The sequence below is a fragment of the Periplaneta americana genome, chromosome 7 (assembly GCF_040183065.1).
Source record: "Periplaneta americana isolate PAMFEO1 chromosome 7, P.americana_PAMFEO1_priV1, whole genome shotgun sequence".
Classification (NCBI taxonomy): domain Eukaryota; kingdom Metazoa; phylum Arthropoda; class Insecta; order Blattodea; family Blattidae; genus Periplaneta; species Periplaneta americana.
The window spans coordinates 173,272,817-173,292,284 of record NC_091123.1 but is presented as its reverse complement, the minus strand read 5'-3'; the positions used below and the strand labels follow the sequence as shown (position 1 = coordinate 173,292,284).

The 19,468-nt window shown below is 36.0% G+C and overlaps 1 protein-coding gene across 1 annotated transcript; it reads left to right on the top strand.

Annotated features, from left to right (window-relative positions):
- The first annotated feature begins 7,511 nt into the window (after positions 1-7,511).
- Spt3 (Transcription initiation protein Spt3) lies at positions 7,512-17,479 on the top strand. Its single transcript, XM_069831873.1, has 6 exons — positions 7,512-7,744; positions 8,302-8,535; positions 11,898-12,138; positions 13,958-14,097; positions 16,802-16,947; positions 17,300-17,479. The coding sequence occupies exons 1-6, from the start codon at positions 7,684-7,686 to the stop codon at positions 17,435-17,437; spliced, it is 960 nt and encodes a 319-aa protein (XP_069687974.1). The 5' UTR covers positions 7,512-7,683; the 3' UTR covers positions 17,438-17,479.
- The last annotated feature ends 1,989 nt before the right edge of the window (positions 17,480-19,468 follow it).

Here is a 19,468-nt window from a genome sequence, read left to right as displayed (position 1 = left end):
ATAATATATAAACTTTTATGTTGAATATGAATTACTATTTGCAATTAGGAAATTTGTGAAGAATCTTGACTAAGTTCCTTTCTTGTCATTATTGTGATAAGAAGACAAAAATTAGTACATTTGAATCTTGCGTACACTACTTTTAACACTTGAATATTAGTAATTGATTAACTAGCGGACTTACTCGTGTTAATTATGTAAGTCTGTGCGGCTTACAGCTGTTTCGGTGCTTCATCACACCATCCTCAGAGCCTACTAGATCTCGGCGTCATCTCGAACTTCTCTGCCTGTTTTGTGGGTGCGTTTGATTATTGAAAGGTGTTGAAAAGTGGAGTCAAATAGTGTGTGTGTACTGAAATTGATGTGTGTGTTGAGAATTTGATCGGGGTGTGTTTTAGTGTGTTTGTATATTTCGTATTGTTCTAGTGTGTTGGACAGACAGGCAGATCATTCCAAACACGCTACAAAGAACACATTAAAGCAATAACCAGAGGACACAATACATCTACATACGCCGATCACATAACCAATGCTAATCATACATACAATAACATAAATGCGGACATGGAAATCCTACACATACAACCCAAGAACCAAAAACTCAACACACTCATACACTACACATACACTATTTGACTCTACTTTTCAACACCTTTCAACAATCAAACGCACCCACAAAACAGGCAGAGAAGTTCGAGATGACGCCGAGATCTAGTAGGCTCTGAGGATGGTGTGATGAAGCACCGAAACAGCTGTAAGCCGCACAGACTTACATAATTAACACGAGTAAGTCCGCTAGTTAATCAATTACTTAAAAAATAGTATGTAGAAGAAATAATGTTTATGAAGTTGCAGTGCTAATAAACCGTTTGAGGTTTCGCTACCATTAAGTTATACACTTTTCCCTTGAATATGAATTACTATTTGCATTTGAAAATTCTTTGGACAATCTTGGCTGAGTTCTTTTCACCTCAGCATTGTGATATTAAGACGAAATAATGTTTATGAACTTGAAGCAGTTATAAGTTATGTGAGGTTTCACTACCATTAGTTCCTTAGAAATGGAAAAAACAAAACATTTACAAATTTGAGTTTCTTATGCTGTTATTTAATCATCTGCTTCATAGAGTTCTGTTTTACAGTCCGTACAAAAGAAACCAAATGACCTGGAAATGTACAAAAACTTGCCCAAACATGTTCAAACATTTTTAACAAGAGCCCGAACAGGTCACATTGTCACTCAGTTGTACCTACACCGATTTCACAGTTCTGATAATCCTACTTGTCTGTGGTGTAATAATCATGATGAAGATCTGGAACACATTCTTCTATACTGTCCATCCATAAACCACAAAAGAAGTAAATTAAAATCATCAGTACCAGTTGCAGAAGACACAGCCCTGCAGTATATATTGTGACAGCGACGTGAGATTCGAACTCACGACCAGCGTCCCGCAAGAGAGAAGATCGCGCGGAGCACTTTGTGATGGCGCGCGGCGAAGAGGGGAAAGGGCCAACGCGGCGAGAGAGTGGAGCAAGAGTTTGCTCGCGCATCTTCTGCTTGCCTAGAGAGGCCGAGAAATCCGTCGAAATGGAAGACTCGCGAATTCGAACTTTCGAGGCTACGTCGCTGTGGTTATAAATTACGGTCGCGAAGGAACGACAGCAGTTTTAGAGTTTTCAGTTATTCAGTCAGTGAGAAAGCCAGAGCAAGGAAGCCAGTCTTGTGTACCGGAGTTCGACTCGAGTGTGCGTCCGCAACTGCGTCAGCAGCCGAAGGCCTGAGTTCGAGTGCAGTGGACCGCAGTTGGAGGGACCTGAGTTCGAGTGCAGTGGACCGCATTTGGAGGGACCCGAGTTCGAGTACAGTGAACTGTCTCTGAAGGTCTGTGGTTCGAGATACTGTGAACTCGAGTGACTGAGATAGAATAACTGTGAACTGAGAACTGGTAGTTCTGATTTGTAAATAGTGCATTGTAAATATTAGTTAAGATTAACAGCTCATTGTTGTGCGTAATAGTCCAAGTAAATTGTCATTGTCGTCGGTGGAGTGCTATAACGAATACTGTGTTGAGTGAAGATCCAATTGTTGACGAGAGCATTTAAGGTGAATTGTAGAAAGGAATTATTGTTGTGACGAATAAATTACATTGTTGTTACTAATAAAATTCACAATATTGACTACACCCCACCTCTGGCTACTAGCAACAGGCATCTATAATGAACACCGATCAAAATACCCCTCATGTCTCGTGAAAAACAACTGAATAGACTACAGTGGACTATAGTGGACTTTATGTTGTCAGCAAACAGCTGGATACATTAAGAAGATTGATTGATAGAGTTCTGCTGACATATTTCTGTATAGAAGGCTACTGCCACTTCATCATGTTGCACATATAATTGTAACTTCCTTAAGTCCTGTAATTTCTTATCATTTATGGACACACAGTTACCAGGATATGCCGATCTTTAGGCATGGAAAAGTTTCTTGTTATGGTGGATTCAGAGGATGATGCAAACAACATCGAAACTGGTTAATCAGGTAACATAACATCAAAAATTTATAATGTTAACACGGTGAAGTCGTTATTTATTTATTGAAATAACTCAACAGTACATCAGTGCTTACCGGCATATAAGTATTACGTTTACTGACGGTACCAGTTGCCTTAAATTGACGATGTCATCACAGAATGCTTTGGTGACCTGGCAGTGAAGTTCCAGGATATTGTCTCCGGAACGCACGCTTATGGTAGCAATGGAAAATGACATCTCGTATTCCAAAACTGCGAATGCTTTCTGCTGCATAGACACCATTTTGAAATTTTCATTTTTTTTTTTCATTTATTTAGTTAATTCCATACATCTTACATGAGCAATGAAGCTTTAAGATGTGGAACAAGTCAAAATTTTACAATATTACAATTACAATTTTGTGCAATTTTTTACAATATTTTGGCGAGATGTAGTGAGGTCCGAGGATTCGCCAAAATATTACCCGGCATTTGCCGTTTGTTTGGGGAAAACCTCGGAAAAACCCAACCAGGTAATCAAATCAAAGGGGTTGATGCCAAGGACTCGCCATAGACCATCCGGCTTCAGTCCCACGGCTGTGGAAAACCTCGGAAGAGACCAAAGGGGGATCCAACCCAAACCCAAACACAGCTCCGGATTAGCAGCCCAGCGAGTCTGCGGACTGAGCTACATCGATGGCTCTACTAAAATACATAGCCAATCAGATTATTAAATTTACAAACACAAACGATCATTCATCAGTTAAGGTATATATATAATACAAAACAAGTAAGTTAATTAAATTTAAGGCATAAACAATTCAACCAGTTGTGATACACAGAAATTGATCATACATATCATGCAAACTACTTCAAATTACAAACACAAACAATTTATCAACAGAGCTATACAGATTACTATTCAATTTAAAGCATACACAATTTTAAAGCATATACAATATTAACTATGCTTGTGCTGTCATCTGTCTACAATCGTCAGAGTTACAACAATGGAAAAGTAAACTTACAGAGTTTTTCTTAGCACAAACATATTACATCCATAGTTTTCGCAAATATTTGACTTAAAACCTGATGAATCATTTGTAATTGCCCTGTATTTACTATTTATTTATTTATTTATTTATTTATTTAACCCTTCAGTACTCGCGTGGATTACAATAGTAATCCACTGATATTTAATCCTCTATTACGTCACTGCCTGCAGCACTGCGTAGTTGAGCGTCAATGCAATTTCTCATCACAGTCTAAGTGAGGCATTACTGGTGTTTAGACGTATTTGTCGCAACCCTTTGGAAAGTTATACGAAGTTTTATAAAGTGATGCACAATTTTTCCGAGTGGATTACCATTGTAATCCACGCGAGTACTGACGTCAGTTTTTTGTTCAGGTAAGTGAAATAGTTTTTAATATGGTTATAAGTGATGCAATGCAGTAAGTTTATGAAAAAATGTGTGACATCGTTCCATCCTCTTCGCAGTTTGCTCCAATGGGTACGGAAACTACAAACAACATTTTCAAATGGCTGGATGAAGATATGGATGATGGCATTGGAAATGAAAGTGATGATGAAAGCAACAGGGGAGATCTTTAGAATGAAGTTCACGATTCTAATTCAGAACAAGACGATGATGATGATGATGATGATGATGATCATGGTGGTGGTGATGATGAAAGACTAATGTCTATAAATGATGGAAACTGCTATACAGATAGAAAAAAGACTACAATTTCGCAGGAAGAACCAGTAGCTCAACGAGGGAGAAGACGAGCACAAAATATAGTGATTCATTTATCGAGCCCTAAAAGGGCTGCAAGAATTGCGCGGACCCACACAGAGAGTTTTGACTGCTTTATTGATCAGATAATAATCAATGTAATTGTAAGGGTACTAATATTTGTATTGAAAAAGTGAAGCGTAATTACGGACGTGACAGAGATTGCAAATTAACAAATGACGTAGAAATTGAGGCACTCTTGGGTATTTTGTATTTTGCTGACGCCTTGAAATCGGGAAGACTGAACGTAAGAGAACTATGGGATAAAAATAGCACAGGAATAGAGTCAATTTACCTGACAATGACCTACAATAGATTCTAATTTTTGTTACGATGTCTACTCTTTGATAACATTTATGACAAAAGGAAAGGAAAGAAATTTATGAATTGGCTGCTATACGTGAAGTATTAGAGTTATTTGTTCAGAACTCACAAAAGTGCTGTAGTCCAAGCGAATATGTAACTATAGACGAGCAGTTGGTTGCATTCAGAGGACGATGTCCCATGAAGAGTATATACCTACTAAACCAACAAAATGTTGGATCAAAATTTTTGCTAAGGTGGATGTGAAAACATATTACACTCATAACTTGGAAATTTATGCTGGTATTCAACCAGACTGTCCATTTCACCGAAGTAACAGTGCACATGCAGTGGTGAAGAGGCTGGTTCATCCCATCAAAGGAACAGGAAGAAATGTGACCACCGATAACTGTTTCATGAGCATACCTCTGTGTTTAGATCTTCTAGAAAATGACAAAATTACACTTGTAGGAACATAGACAGAAAACAAAAGAGAAATCCCTCCTCATTTCACAACTACTAAGACAGGCAAGTTAACAGTACATTGTTTGGATTCAATGACGCTGCACAATTATTTCGTATGTACCAAAGAAAAAAAACACTGTTAGCAATATCAACCATGCATTATGATAAGGCAATGGATGAGGAAACGGGAGGCAGCTAGAAACATGAAATAATATCATTTTATAATATAACTAAATGTGCTGTGAATGTCCTGGAACAGTTATGCTCAGCCTATGATGTAAGCAGAAATTCACGACGCTGGCCTCTATTTTCTTTGACTTACTAAACATGTAATTTGTTTGAACTGTATGGAAGAAATGCGTAGGCCTACTTAGATAATTGAATCAGATGTAGATTAGGCTATCATGTGCGTTAAATCTGAACTGCAAAAACATCTGTAAAATATTATATGTTAAGTGTAAATGATTGTTACATCCCTGAATTTTTTCATTGCTACACCCCTGAGTGAGGTATTTAGTTATCAAATATGACGTAACAAAGGTCAGCAGTAGTGAACTTGCGTTTCCTGTGGGAGAGTTTACATCAAGAGATCGGGTGACCTTCAAACAGCGAATGAGCAACAATTCTAGATAACCTACATAATTATGATGATAGTGAACTAACTCATAACTATGGTGCAACAATAAATTATGACTCATAGACACGTCCAGTGTGGAAACATTATGTAAACATGTCACTTGAATGCAATTTGTGTACTATAATACGTTTCATTATTAATATTTATATTTAATACGTTCCGTTATGCGCAACATATCCATTCTCATTACTGTAATAACTGAAAACAATATATTTCTTAACATTTAAATCTAATTGCAATGTTTAAACCATGTCTGCAAACAAAAACAAATGTGGATTACCATTGTAATCCAGGTGAGTACTGGCGTTACGAAATTTAACGCGAGTAACGAAGGGTTAACCTGGTAGAGATAAGACCATCAGGCCTTTTCTTCCCCTTCCACAGGGGATAACAACTACAATTAATAAGAATACAATTGAAATTATAATTACAATTAATATTAAATTTACAATTATAATTACAATAAAAATTAAAGTACTAAAAGATTACCTGATTAATAAAGCTAGACAGTTTATTGCAGAAGTTAAGAACAAAGAAATAATGTCTTTTTCTTTCACTGAAATACAACTTAAACGTAGAATTATATAGGGATGAAATTACCAACAATTTACAAGAAGCCTTGTCTGAATGAGTCTCAATTGTAAGTTTACGTTTGAATTGAGTTTTATTTCGACAGTCCCTGATGCTAGCACTCAGGTAGCGAATTCCAAAGTCTTGGCAGGGCTATTGTGAATAGGGTGACCAGACATTTGGATTTCGCTGGACATGTCCTGCTTTTTTAGTATTTTGTGAGCGTCCAGCCAGTTTTTTACGATAAAGCCAAAATGTCCGGCTTTCTGCCTTTCAACAACATAATGTACCCAATATTGAAATACAGTAGAGTCTATATAAGATAACATATGAGGTCAAAAGTCGTTATATAGAAAATATACATTTTATGAATTCTGTGCTATAAAAGAATTTGTTTTGAAGCAAGATGAATTTTTCTTGAAAACAAATAGATTTTCAGTGGAGTACATTTTTGAACAGGTTGTGAATGTTAAATGTTTCCTAACCTGGCTGTATATATGTCAATTCTTTTTTTCAATAATTGCACAATATGCCAGTGTTGAAAGGATATTTTCACTAATCAACACCCAATGGTCAGATGAAAAAAACAGACTATCAGTAGAAGGAGTACCGGTAAAGGGTATTGTAACAGTACATTATAATTTGCAGTATTTTACATTTAAAGAATTTCACACCTATTTATTGAAATCCTCAAAGCTACTGAAGGATTTCTTCTTTACAGAAGTAAGAACAATGAAATTGTAAGATTAATAACAATGGCTAGCTTAGGTACGCCTACTGTGTTTTTCAATTGTTTTGTTGTTCTCGGTGAATGAAAAGAAGTTTAATGTGTTGTCAGGCTTTTTTTCAAAATGTCCTGCTTTTGAACATTTTGATCTGATCACCCTAATTGTGAAAGGACGAGTACGATGGGATGGTATTGTTAGTATTGTTTCATGATGTAATGCCGTCACCTAGCAACCCTGCGTGACTCCGCCCACGGCGTCTCCATGGCAACCGCCTCGACTAGACTAGAGAATGCAGTGTCACCAATCGAGCGGTTTCTCCGCTAAATATGGTGTTTTTTACGTGTTAGTTTAGCTGGTAAAATTTATGAATTTTGTATTGCTGATATAAGGATTTAGCAGTTTATTTTAACACGAAAATGGTAAGGTAAAATCATTTTCCATTGGTAATATAACCATTTAGCGATTTCGACACTGTTTTTAGCGTGTTTTTTGAGAGTCTAGTTGGCGACATTGGGAGAGTGAATGAAAATTGAAATCTTAATTCGTAATTGGAACACTTTAATTGAACATATGTAAACATTCAGTGATTGAATACGTCTTTTTGTAAGACCGCCTCAGGATATACCAGCCTCTGTAATAAGTTCGGTACCATTAATTTATTTCTGAAAATGAACAACGTAATACATACATCTGAAGCGAATTCTGGAACTGATCCTTCAATCAGCAAAGGTTAGTATATCATGGGGATTCTTAGGCCACGTCTGAAATAATCTTTGCTTAAAAATTAATGAGTAGGAAATTCCAGTCATCGACCACGCGATTCCTTGACGTCCTGCTTAGGACTCCGCCGCCAACCTAACTTCACCTGATCACACCAAACTCATTACTACAGTTGAAGGTTAGCGAAAATGTTCATCACTTAGAAACTACAAAATAAATGCCTTCATCAAAATGTATAGAATTAATTTCTTGTTACCTAAGCTTCACTGCGTTTGTGATATAGATATCGTTAAGTATATCAAGTTTTGTACAGTACCACAAAAAAAAAAAAAAAAAAGATGCGAAATTAGAAATGTTTCCTAAAATGAAACATAACCTAGGCTATATATCATACTGTAAAAAGGCTGCAAGTTAAGACTTTTTTTTTTTTTTGCATACGTATTACGGTACGCTTGAAGTAAAATTTTATAACACAAGTCTCAAATATTTCCAGATAAATGTCATTATGAATGTGTCAAAGATCAGTGATGGGAATTATGAAAAGTTTTTTTTTTCTATTTTTTTAGGATACTTTGTTGCAGAAATTCAGAGTATGATGCACGGGTTTGGAGATGCCAAAGCACCCTTATTGGAATCAGCATGCCTTATCGAGACCGTGGTGCAACAACAGCAACGAACATTAATTAACCAGGCTGCTGATGTGGCAGCAATGCGTGGTGTGAAATGTGTTGGTCCTGAAGATATTTTATTCCTATTGAGAAAGGATAGAGTGAAAATTCAGAGACTTCTTAAGTACTTGGGTACGGTAACTGAACACATAAGTGTGTGGCTGATTCTTTATTTCTCTAATTATTGCATGGTTCCTTTTTATCGTCACTTTAATTCCAGCAAATCACAGTGTTGTGAGTTCAGCGATCATAGCTACATACTCTATTACTTAGGCCGTGTCTCAAAGCTACATTTTCAGTTGAAGTGAACTAGGTTATTGATTAAATAGCCGGATGTGATGTCAGAAGTCATGATCCAAAGCTACATAGTGCATAGCAATCAAGTCCGTAGTAGCTAGTAAACGAAAATGCTTGCTTGATTGCTGACTTGTTCACTAAACAAACATGGATACCTCATCAGCAATTGGGATTATTAAATCTGAAAATGCTTTGGAAGTGAAATAATGTAAATAGGCTATAATGTAGACTAACACGTTAACTTTGAACATTGGCATTGTTAGTACCTTCTGTACAATGTTTTAAACATTACTGTAATATATGTCTATCTTTTTCACATAATTCGTAATGAAATTGCATTAGGACACTGCCTTCTTAATTTAGTGCTGCACCGTGATGTCATGGTTTTTAGAAAAAATAATCTGTAAAGAAGGCCATGTTTCAAGCATACATGTTCAAAGCTCCCTAGTGTGTAATTTACAAGTCACCTAGTTGCTAGTCACTAGTGTGTAGTATGGACTTGAGCTTTGAGACACGGCCTTAGCATTATTGATGCCTAGCAGTTACCGAGGATCCAAGGTTCACAGTTCGAACCAAGCCAAGAGCAATGATTCTGAAGGGTGATAAAATCCTTAGAATGGTTTCCTCCAGGTGCAAAGTAAAGTTGAGAGGCCCGTGTTGCTGATTTATGGCGCATAAAAGACCCCTGTCCATAATGGAGGGCTCCAGGAGTTTTTTTTTTTTTTTCGGTCATCTCTTGCTCCCATAAGAATTTGAAGTCAGGCTTATACCTGTTGTCTGAATGCATGTAGGCTTGTCCCATCTTATGTCTCTAATCCATATCATACATACTCCTACCTTAAAAGTCTTTAATTATTATTTGCAGCAGATAGGCTATAGAACACTGAATTGTATCCCACGGAGTAATGTTTCCATAATGAATGATCATATCTGAATACCCAAAATCATGCAGTATACTTTGATTAATCCCCTAAATGCATTGAAAGTACTGGTAGGCTAATGTAGACTTTGAAGTTGTGCAAATTTTAAAAAGCTACAAGCAGATCTCTTCTTGAGCTGAAGAGGTTCAGTTGATTTGGATTTTGGAGCTTCAACAGGCAGTATCGCCACTCTTCAAAAAGGCCTTTGGTTTGATCTTTCTCTCTCTCTTTTTTTTTAATGGAGTAGATCAGTGTTTCTCAAACTATGGTCTGCGGACCACCTGTGGTCCTCGAGGTCTGCCCTTGTGGTCCTTCAAAAAAGACAGAAGAAAAAATAAAATTCAAATCGAATTGCGTATCACACTATAGCTTAAAATCTCGGAGTTTGTAAATGACACATGACAGTCACCTTTCACTTTTTCTCCCAGTACAGACATTTTATGAAATTTATTACCCTACCTGTCTACCGACTTCCCACTCTACTCTTAACAACAAAAGAGGGATTTAAAGCACTATGAACGTGGTGTTTCTCGCCATCTTTTCCCTGCACATCTGGTGCATGTAACCCTGCAAGGCACCACACGAATTCATAACAGAGGACCGAACCTTTTCATGTATTTATGACTTTCTTAATAGTTTTGCCGATACCCAGTCTTCATATTGAAATGGTCACGTACTGTACGTCGTACACCAATAATACAACTCTGAGGTCACAATTTGAAACTTATTTTTCAAGTTAATATAACGGATTTTCATGGGATCGTGATCACTTTCATTGCGATATTGAAACTAACAAACTTTCATTAAGTGAAAGAAAACAGTTAATTGAACTCTCGAATGACACCAGACTTAAAATGAAATTCGAAGTTGAAGGTATGGTTAATTTCTGGACCTCATCACAAGTGAAAAGAGAATACAGTGTACTGTGCAATGGTGCTTTAGAGATTATAATTCAGTTTGCTTCTACGCATCTGTATGAGAAAGGGTTTTCATCACTAACTCTAATAAAAACAAAGTACCGAAATCGACTCGAGTATGTGACGATCTCCGACTTAAACTTACCAGCATACATCCAAGTATAGAACAACTGTGCAAGAATCAGCAGGCTCATCCATCTCATTAATGCGAGTACCAATATTTATTAATTTTTTTAGTTATAGTAATAAGTTAAAGATTATCCAAATTCTAATACGAGTGCCTTGAATTATTAAAGAAACAAAAATGAATTTTCTTCTATTAACATTAACTTAATTAGTCAGAACTTTTTTCAATACTATTTCTTTCGCTTCTTTCTCTACTTCTTTAGGAAATTCATTTTATTTTAAAATACAAGTATACTGGTATTAAAATATGCTACAAAAATTATAAATTTGCTTTCGAAGGGAAGAAGACTAAGGTGGTTCGCGGAACTGTTCTGACTTAAAAAAATGGTCCCCATTTCGAAAAAGTTTGAGAAACGCTGGAGTAGATAAATATTATCATGCATAATATGGCTGCCAAAATGGTGTACAATTTGAAAATGGGTCACAATCTTGCTATCTATCTGCAGTATGCGGAAAAAATGCACACACACACACACAGCTTTTGTATAGAACTTTCATTGTTCGTTTGGTACAGGTTTCTGTGTAATTTTGGTGACCAGATTTTCAAAATAAAAAAAGAAACAGGACACTCGTTTCAAGCTGGTATGATTCGACATTTTATCAATGGGCGTTCATTGCACGACCTTTTATCATGCCAGCCAGAAATTTATTTCAATAATTAACAATTATCTTTACATACTTTTTAACATAATCCAGACTCAGGTCAATCACCTGCACCATGAGTACCATACTTTTGTGTCAATTGGATTTCACATTACTTGAAGTAGGCCTACTAATTTTTAGAATAAATCGCGGGCTTTACAAAAAACATGAAACAAACTTTTTCTTTTTAATATTTAGGAAAAGGGACGACATTTAAAAAAAATGGGACATAGCATCTCGTTCACATTTTTCTTGGGATGCCAGACGAGAGGCTGAAGAAGGGAACAGTTCCATTAAAAACATGATGTCTGGTCATCCTAGTGTAATTACGTTTCAAATAACAAATTGTGTATAATTTTACTTATTAAGTTCTTTATTCTTGTTTGTTATTGTCAAGGTTTTAAAATATTAGCGGATGATATTTTATGAATGAATCCTGGTTAGTCACATGACTATCCTAATATTTCATTTAAATTGTTGAGATTAATTTATAACTTTTTATTAAGATAATATTATATTGTTCCTGTAACAGCAGTGAGAGATTTAAAGAGCAATATCAACAATGTTCTTGGAGAATCATCAGTGGAAGGAGATTTGCAATTGGACACATCTCTTGGAACCGGAAAAAAGAGAAGTCGTTTGTGTTTGGATTTCCTCCAGTCAATTGACCAGACAGGTGAACTGACAGATACGTCATCCTTTCCCATAGATATTGTGAAATATGAGCGAAATGTGCGTGCAGAACGTGCATCAAGAGAGCTGAATCAATCCAGGTTAGTTATTTAATAGTGCTATATCAAGTGTGTAGGTTTTGTAGCTTTGCTTTTTTAAATTTTGAAATACAGATTGGGGGGGGGGGGGAATAGATCAGTGCTGCCTACAATCCATGGACAGCCAAGTTCGATCAAATGATTGTCGCAGCAAAGGTGAACGAAAGTTATAGTCTTTCCTTCAGAAAACTTAAAACAAGTATATGATTATGTCTCGTGACCGGAACATAGTACAAAATGGAAATATAAAAATTGGAAATTTATCCTTTGAAAAGGTGGAAAAATTGAGATATCTTGGAGCAACAGTAACAAACATAAATGACAATCGAGAGGAAATTAAACACAGAATAAATATGGGAGATGCCTGTTATTATTCGGTTGAGAAGTTTTTGTTAACCAGTCTGTTCTCAATAAAGCTGAAAGTTAGAATTTATAAAACAGTTATATTACCAATTGTTCTGTATGGTTGTGAAACTTGGACTCTCACTTTGAGAGAGGAACAGAGGTTAAGGGTGTTAGAGAATAAGGTGCTTAAGAAAATATTTGTGGCTAAGAGGGATGAAGTTACAGGAGAATGGAGAAAGTTACACAATGCAGAACTGTACGCATTGTATTCTTCACCTGACATAATTAGGAACATTAAATCCAGACGTTTGAGATGGACAGACATGTAACCCATATGGACGAATCAAGAAATGCATATAGTGTTAGTTGGGAGACCAGAGGGAAAAAGATCTTTGGAGAGGACGAGACGTAGATGGGAGGATAATATTAAAATGCATTTGAGGAAAGTAGGATATGATGGTAGAGACCGATGGCGAGCTTATGTGAGGGCGGCAATGAATCTCCGGGTCCCTTAAAAGCCGTTTGTAAGTGGTATATAAGTGAGTCTTGATGGGATTATCTGTATGTAGGTAAAATTTCGCACGACTGTCCACAAGTAACATATACATACATATTGCACATGCGTAGTGTGTTGTAAGCGAAACTTGTACAATGAGGGAGCTCCAAATTTTATTTCTGTATCTGTACATCTATTATCAGGCAGTACATCTCACTTGGCGATATATGTCATAGAAAGAACAATTGTTTGAATACATCTGAAGTCTGATTAGTGTAATACGTTACTAGTCAGCAATTATTGGTGTCACTTATGAGGTTCAAACTTGTTTGGACAGTTGACTAAACAACAACATATTATGCAGAATATAATATAATGTATAAAAATATTTTTATACCGTCTTAAATTATTTTTCAAGATAGTGTCATCAACAAATCATCCGTTGCCTAGTAAACAAATACCGTAAAGTGGGGTGACATTGAACGCCGAGGTGACTTTGAACAGTAATTTAGCGCCCTTCTAAATTAAAAACTGTACCCTATTTCGAAAAAACTGAACTAATTTATTGGCAACTTAAACAGTTTTTACGCAATTGAGTACAGAATTTAATTTAGAAAGGAGCTAAATTACTGTTCAAAGTCACCTCAGCGTTCAAAGTTACCCCACTTAACGGTAGTAATTATAAGTAGAGCCTTTATAGAAAATTAAATTTTCAGCCTAACTTTTTAGTATGTATGTGGTGGATGAGACTCTCATTTTACAGTGTGATAAATATAACTTAGATTGAAACATGCAAGAAATAAATTTAATAAAATAGGAAAGAAAACTAACGAACTAGTTTAACAATATAACACATTAGAAACATCTTTCTGTAGATATAATGTTTATTTGCACTTCTAGTATCAAATATACAGAAAATGTTCAGAAACTTCACTTCACACTATGATTGAGAGACTCAACGATACATTCTTAATGTTGTAGTTATCTGGAGTTCGTGAATGCACGTAGAGCTTCATTTGCAAGCAGGAAATCAGGACCGAAGTTTCGGGAATGGCTGCGATCAAAATCAGATGTCAACAGTGAAGTTCCTAAAATCAGTGATGCAGCGTATGACTTGTTGAGTAAGGTTATGTTGTATAATTGTTGTCACACTCACTACGATTACTTCTGTAAGGCTACTATAGGCCATTCGGCATCTTGTGAAACCTTCCTGCGCATCAGGGGCAGAAGAAAGTGGACTGAGAAGCTTTCCTCCCTTGCTCCACTGCCACTTGTAGCAAGCGAGCTTGCTTACCCCCCACTATAAGGTTCTTACTATATGGTATGGTGCACACAAGCATTTGGTTTCACGAGATAATGAATGACCTATACTTAGTGAGGGAAGTGAGACGGTATGCGCCGGTATGGAATACTGCCACTGGTTTCTATGGCCAATGTAATATTCATTACAAGACAAATATTTTCTGTATTCAATCTTTCTTTATTCTCGATCATTCTACAAACAAAAGCTAACAATGTCAACAATTAACAAAAGAATGTTCACATCGAGAAAGGTAACATCCTTACATAACAGCCAGAAAACATACTGTTAGCACAGTCTAGTATATACAGTCATGAAGGTTGAGTTTATGAGGGTACTAGGAACAATAGACTGTGCAGGTACTATTTAGCATTGTCTGTGATGAGACGATAGTAGCGATCCTAGTGGTTAGCAACTATCTATGAATGCATATTTACTACGTATTGAGCTTCGTGACTGTATATACTAGACTGTCATTAGTGAAAAATGACATACCATCACTGAAAAAATGTGATTCGTAAAAATTTGTTTATACATTTCTTCACAGCAAAGAGTACTATCTGTTTGCTTCGTAAATGTAAACCACAGCCTTCTGGAACTGTATTCAACGTGTATTTAGACACGTTTATTTGACAAGTCAATCCCCAGAATGCTTACAACGGTAGTATTTCAAGTATAGAAGGCTGTGGTGTGTAGCTTGTGGTGACCATTGTTGCCAATTTAGTGACTGTCATTTTTGTTGTTGTTGCACTTTTTATTAAAAATTAAGTAAGGCACTTGGAAGCTTTAACATTATTTTAAATGATAAGTCTCAAAGGACATTGTAAAATAATCTAGTAAATAACTGAAGTAACTTGAAATTATTTTATTAAGAAATGTAATGTGTTGCATAAGCTTCAAAGATTCGTGGTACTGATTGCACGAAACAATTTGTTGTGGCATATACATCATATATGTGTATGTTGTTAGAGAGGGGGTATGCTCTTTTTTAAATCGCATGCCAGGGGAAAATCTTGGGGTAGCATATCGTCTCTGGTTTTTCCCCACTTCCCTCACTGTCTATACTTAAAACATTTCAGTAGATACAATATGCTGGACATATGAAATGAAATATACAGGGCAATTACAAATGATTCATCAGGTTTTAAGCAGCTGCATAAAGAAAAATATAACACTTATGGCCGGTTTTTTCAAGTATTGTTAGAAAATTTAACTTCTCTTAAACTCTAAACAGTTTGTTAATTAATAAAATTGTATGTTTTCAAAACCAGTTTGGTTTAACAGATTGTTAACAGTTAGTTAATTTTAAATGTAGGATTTCGGGCAGTTAACTCGTTTAACAGTTAATTAAATATGGCCGATGTCTCCACAGCTGTTCGAACAGAAGTTGCGAAATTAATATTTTGTGTCTCTTTGTAGGGAATGTTTAGCATATGACTGGTAATATAACATTTAAAAAACACTTTGGACTGTTTAAATACATCAGTGTTATTTTATTTCTTTCGTATTTCGTATCCATAATAGCAATGAGGAAATATAACCTTACTTTGTAATTATTATTCAGCACATCATCTGCAACTTTCATTTGTCAACTGTTTGTTTATGAAGCATGGCCTACTGTAACAGGTTGTCATTTTATGCAAGTTTCATGACTCACTCTATAATATAGAATTTAAAGATTAATTTTAGCCAATCAAAAATTGTCTTACATGTTTAGAATCATTACCAACTGCTGTTGAGTAGTTAAAATAGTGCTAACAGACGTTATAGTTAAGTGTTGGTTATCTTAAACAAAATTATGTTGAACAAATGGAAAATACATTAACAAAGCATTAAAAATAAACAGACTGTTAATTTAACATTCGTTAAGCAAAATTAAACATTACTTGGACAAACTGGCCATTAGAATAAATAATGTGTGATACATCAAAATAAACAGAAACTATCCAAGTTTCGGACACACCTTCACAAGTGTTCGATGTGGCTTCTTCATTACATGACACACATCGATGCCATATTAAAGTTCGTCCCATACGTCCAGTAGCATATAGACGATAGTGTAGAATTTGAAGAGAGGCCTTCAGAATTTCCAATACAATCTTCTGAACCTCATAAAAGGGAATTTTAAAGGATTTAAGGATATTACGTGTAAATTTTGGTAAACAACCCCTCGCTCCAAATAGTAAGCCTGTAACATCCCAGTTGTAAAGCGAAATGCCATATTTTTCACTGAGGTATGGAAGATAAGGTACATATTTAGCTCGGTTGTCATCATTTATCTGCAGTGCTTGATTCGTGTCATGTTCAAAGCAAATCGTAGGGTCTAAGACCATTGCTTTCTGGGTTCTTCTATTGATGGCAATTATATCGACTCTTCTATGAGAAGTTATTATGTAGTTATTGTTAATTACTGTATTATTATTATTATTATTATTATTATTATTATTATTATTATTATTAATGTCCCCTTGAATGTAGTGGATTGTTGCTTTAGATAGTCTTTCAACTTCTGTGATTCCTTTCAGGCTATATGGCATATGAAACGGTGGCACAAATTATGGATTTGACTCTCCTAGTACGACAGGATAACATGGCACGTCCTGGTGTTGCATTCAGTCGTTATTTGCCAAGTGCAGGATATTCTACTCACCAGACTCTGGATTCTAGACAGGTAAGAACAACTGAGGTTACAAAATGTGTAACACAAAGAAGATGAAAGCTGATTATGATATACCACTTTATTAAAAAAGATTAAATTAAATTCAGAGGGAAGTATATATTTTGTGATCTGATGTCTCTTTCGAACCATGTAATTGTTATTAATTAGTTTTCTAACAAACTGTACAATTTTAGGCATATGGGTAGTTTTTATAGTTTTCTTAATGTTCACATGATACCGTAAAGTAGTGAAGATCTTATTCAGTCAAATTTGCCACTTGATTGTAAATCTAATGTTGAAAAATAGTTATTGCTAGAATATTGGGTGATGGGAAACTTGTGTTTACACTAACTATATGTTACAGATTGAATCTGCACCACCATTAACTCCTTCTGAAATAAGAGAGGCATTGCGACGCTATTGGACTTCTCCTGTTGGGCCTGCTTCTCATTTTACCCGTAATTTAACATCACATGTACATTCACGTCTTCTCAGTTGTTGAGTGTTTAATAAAAACGATAACATTTGTAACATGGACCTTAAATTTACAAGATTTTATTTTCTTTACTTTATTATTATGTTGTTTTAAAAGTTTTTTTTTTCTATAACTGTGCTTCAGTCAATGCATACAGATCTAGACACAGTTCTAAATTAGTAGAAGTAGCGAAGATTTCCTGATAATTCGCTGCTACTGGAGAGGGTTGCACTTCCAGTGTAGTGATATAGCATCATTCTGTATATTTGTGATCTTCCCAAGTGAGATTTGTCTTCAAAGCTTAGTCTCCATTATTGAATCACTTGAACAGTTTGATGCAGCACTACTACTTACCACCCATTCATCTTTTACTTCACATATTTACGGTATTCAGCAGCTGACTTTGCACTCATGCTTCTTTCTAAAAAAAAAGAAAGAATGAAGCAGCACTGGAATTACGATTGTGTCATCACACATTCCATTGACGTACTTCTTAATATGTGTGTCCAGCTATAAGCTGATTATACAGGGCATATCAAAAGTCCGGTAACACTTTCAATATTTTATTACACAAAAACTACTAATGATAGCACTTTCAAACACACGTCAGTTTAAAGTCAAACTCTCAAAGTTCGTTTTACACCTTACAGAGATTCAATGTGTGAACCACGAGTGACTCGGCAGATGTCCAAACGATAATCAAACTCTTCCCATACCCTTTCCAACATATCCTCTGTGACCGTGGTGGCATTTTCTCGAATTCTGATTTTTAATTCCTCTAAATCACGTGGCAAAGGCGGTACAAACAAACGGTCCTTTAGATACCCCCATAGAAAAAAGTCACATGCAGTCATATTGGGTGACCTTGGTGGCCATGTCATGAAACATCTGTCCCTTACTCCAGCACGTCCTATCCAACGATCAGACATCTCCGTATTCAGATAAGCACGAACTGCATTGTGGAAATGTGGCGGAACCCCATCTTGCTGAAAGATGAAATCGTCATCGAGATCTTGCCTAAGTTGAGGCACCAACCATTGCTCCAACATGTCCAGATATGAATGTCCAGTCACAGTAGCCTCGATGAAGAAGAAAGGTCCATACAGTTTTCGTTCTGACAACTTGCAGAAAACACGCTCATGTTCAATGATTGTGTGAGGTTTCTGCGTGCCCCAGACACGGTTGTGCTTGTTAATTTTCCCACTCGTATGGAATGTCGCTTCGTCGCTGAAAATTTCGCTGCCACGAACTTTAAGAGTTTGACTTTAAACTGACGTGTGTTTGAAAGTGCTATCATTAGTAGTTTTTGTGTAATAAAATATTGAAAGTGTTACCGGACTTTTGATATGCCCTGTACAATATCCACTGTAAATCAAATGCAGTGAGAAACTAAGATAATAGGCACTGTATAACGCAAGTAAATATACAGCAAATAATTCTTGAAATGTGTTCCAGAACAGTATCAACAAGAGAATAGATACAGAAATTGTCTGTTGCCTAGCAACTCAAAGACAAATGACTATAACATGTTATAGGAAAAGATTTTTGAGATGATCTAGTGTAATAATAATACTTACTTACTTACAAATGGCTTTTAAGGAACCCGAAGGTTCATTGCCGCCCTCACATAAGCCCGCCATCGGTCCCTATCCTGTGCAAGATTAATCCAGTCTCTATCATCATACCCCACCTCCCTCAAATCCATTTTAATATTATCCTCCCATCTACGTCTCGGCCTCCCTAAAGGTCTTTTTCCCTCCGGTCTCCCAACTAACACTCTATATGCATTTCTGGATTCGCCCATACGTGCTACATGCCCTGCCCATCTCAAACGTCTGGATTTTAAGTTCCTAATTATGTGTAATAATAATATGTACATAATTATGCATAGGAAATTTTATATATTAAATAAACCCTCTGTGTGCAAATTGTGTCGTGTACGACATTAATGTTCCAATTTTAAACCCAAAATAATAAACCCAGGAAAGAAGCTACTGATGCTTTCATTTTAGCCACTGAACATACCTGTCTGTCTCTAGTAGTAGTATCTATTGCCCA

What these genes read in the sequence shown, in the direction of transcription:
- Spt3 (XM_069831873.1), top strand. Translation starts at nt 7,684, where the DNA reads ATGAACAACGTAATACATACATCTGAAGCGAATTCTGGAACTGATCCT. An exon ending in GAGACTTCTTAAGTACTTGG is followed by an intron (nt 8,536 to 11,897) that starts GTACGGTAACTG and finishes TTCCTGTAACAG; the next exon opens with CAGTGAGAGATTTAAAGAGC. An exon ending in TGCAGCGTATGACTTGTTGA is followed by an intron (nt 14,098 to 16,801) that starts GTAAGGTTATGT and finishes GATTCCTTTCAG; the next exon opens with GCTATATGGCATATGAAACG.